At 45.6% G+C, this 1,241-nt stretch overlaps 1 protein-coding gene across 2 annotated transcripts in view; it reads right to left on the bottom strand.

Moving 5' to 3' along the window:
* Positions 1-291: 291 nt before the first annotated feature.
* Positions 292-1,241, bottom strand: part of WDR20 (WD repeat domain 20) — a 43,849-nt gene continuing 42,899 nt past the window's right edge. For both annotated transcript variants that reach the window (XM_018561098.1, XM_018561096.1), the window contains one exon: positions 292-455. In XM_018561098.1, coding sequence (XP_018416600.1) covers positions 402-455 — 54 coding nt within the window. In that variant the 3' untranslated portion in view covers positions 292-401. The remainder of the gene's footprint in view (positions 456-1,241) is intronic.

Raw genomic sequence — 1,241 nt, forward strand, 5'->3', positions numbered from 1 at the left:
CCGGGGCTCTTTTTTTGTTTCAATAAACACTTTTATTTTTACATTATATTTATAAAGATTAAATTAAAGTTGAAAAGTATAAAGCGAGAAGGAATGAACGGACTATTTTATGTCACTGTAACGTCTAAGTTTATATATATAATATGTACACACACACGCGGAGTTGCGTTTTGTCAGGGAACTCGGGGTGGGAGTCAGAGCGAGAACCGAGCAGAAGGAATTTCTCCACCAAACTTTAGTGTGTTATATATAGATTTTTTTTTTTAGCATCCCACAAACTGAAATTTTTTGTTTTTGTTCTAAATGGATATTCTGCAGCTGAAGATTATTTCCTGGTTCCTCTGTCATTACGTCTGGTCCTGGGGTGTTAATGTTTCACTAGCGGTAGGTGGTGTCGTGGGCTATACTACAGTCCCACTTGGAGAATTCGCTTGGTTTTGGGAGGATAATAAACCCTGAAAACAAAGCAGTTTTTATTAAATCGATGACAAGAAAATGTTAAAGACATGAAAGCTTCAACAACAGAAAATTGAAGAAAAGATATCGAATCCACAAAATGCAACATAAAAGGGCTCATTCACACGGGAAACGGCCGGCACGTACAGCTCTGTGCTGCGTGGACGGCTGTATCGGGCAGCTCCCGGGAAGGACAGGTGCTGAGTGTGATTAGTACGCAGCCCCCGTCCTTCTCTATGGGAGGACGCGGCCGTACACCGCCCTACGCTCACGTCCGTGGGGGTGTCCGTACTCGTACGCAGACAGGATGGATCCTGTCTGCGTCTGAGGCGGGACACCGGCACACGTACGGACCCAGTGTCCTTGTAACTTCTAATGCACCTAACCTGAATCTCAAACAAAGGTCACCACCTCTGCCAAGCTTTCTTCTGAGAACTACACAACACCCCACTTGTTATGGGGAGGGGAGTAGGAGGTGTAGTGTAGTCCTGACACTTCCTGTCCTAGCATGACAACATGGCTACTCGATAGATACAATAGAGTAAGTGTTGATACTCTGGGACAGGAAGTGTGTTACTGGCAGGGTCACCAGGTGGAAACAAAGAAAGCAAACCCAAAAATAAAGAAAGAACTGGAGGAATTTATTTTCTTCTTAACCCTCCCGGTGGGGCTACTCCGGCACTGCGTGGGCCAAGTACTCGCCTTTGTCTGGCTTCAAAAATAAGTTCTACTCACCAGATCCTCCAAGCCAGCCGGCTGTCACAGCGCTCCCTCTGCCTCATGTC

Source organism: Nanorana parkeri, unplaced genomic scaffold (genome assembly GCF_000935625.1).
Source record: "Nanorana parkeri isolate BGI_ZX_2015 unplaced genomic scaffold, ASM93562v1 scaffold499, whole genome shotgun sequence".
Classification (NCBI taxonomy): Eukaryota; Metazoa; Chordata; class Amphibia; order Anura; family Dicroglossidae; genus Nanorana; species Nanorana parkeri.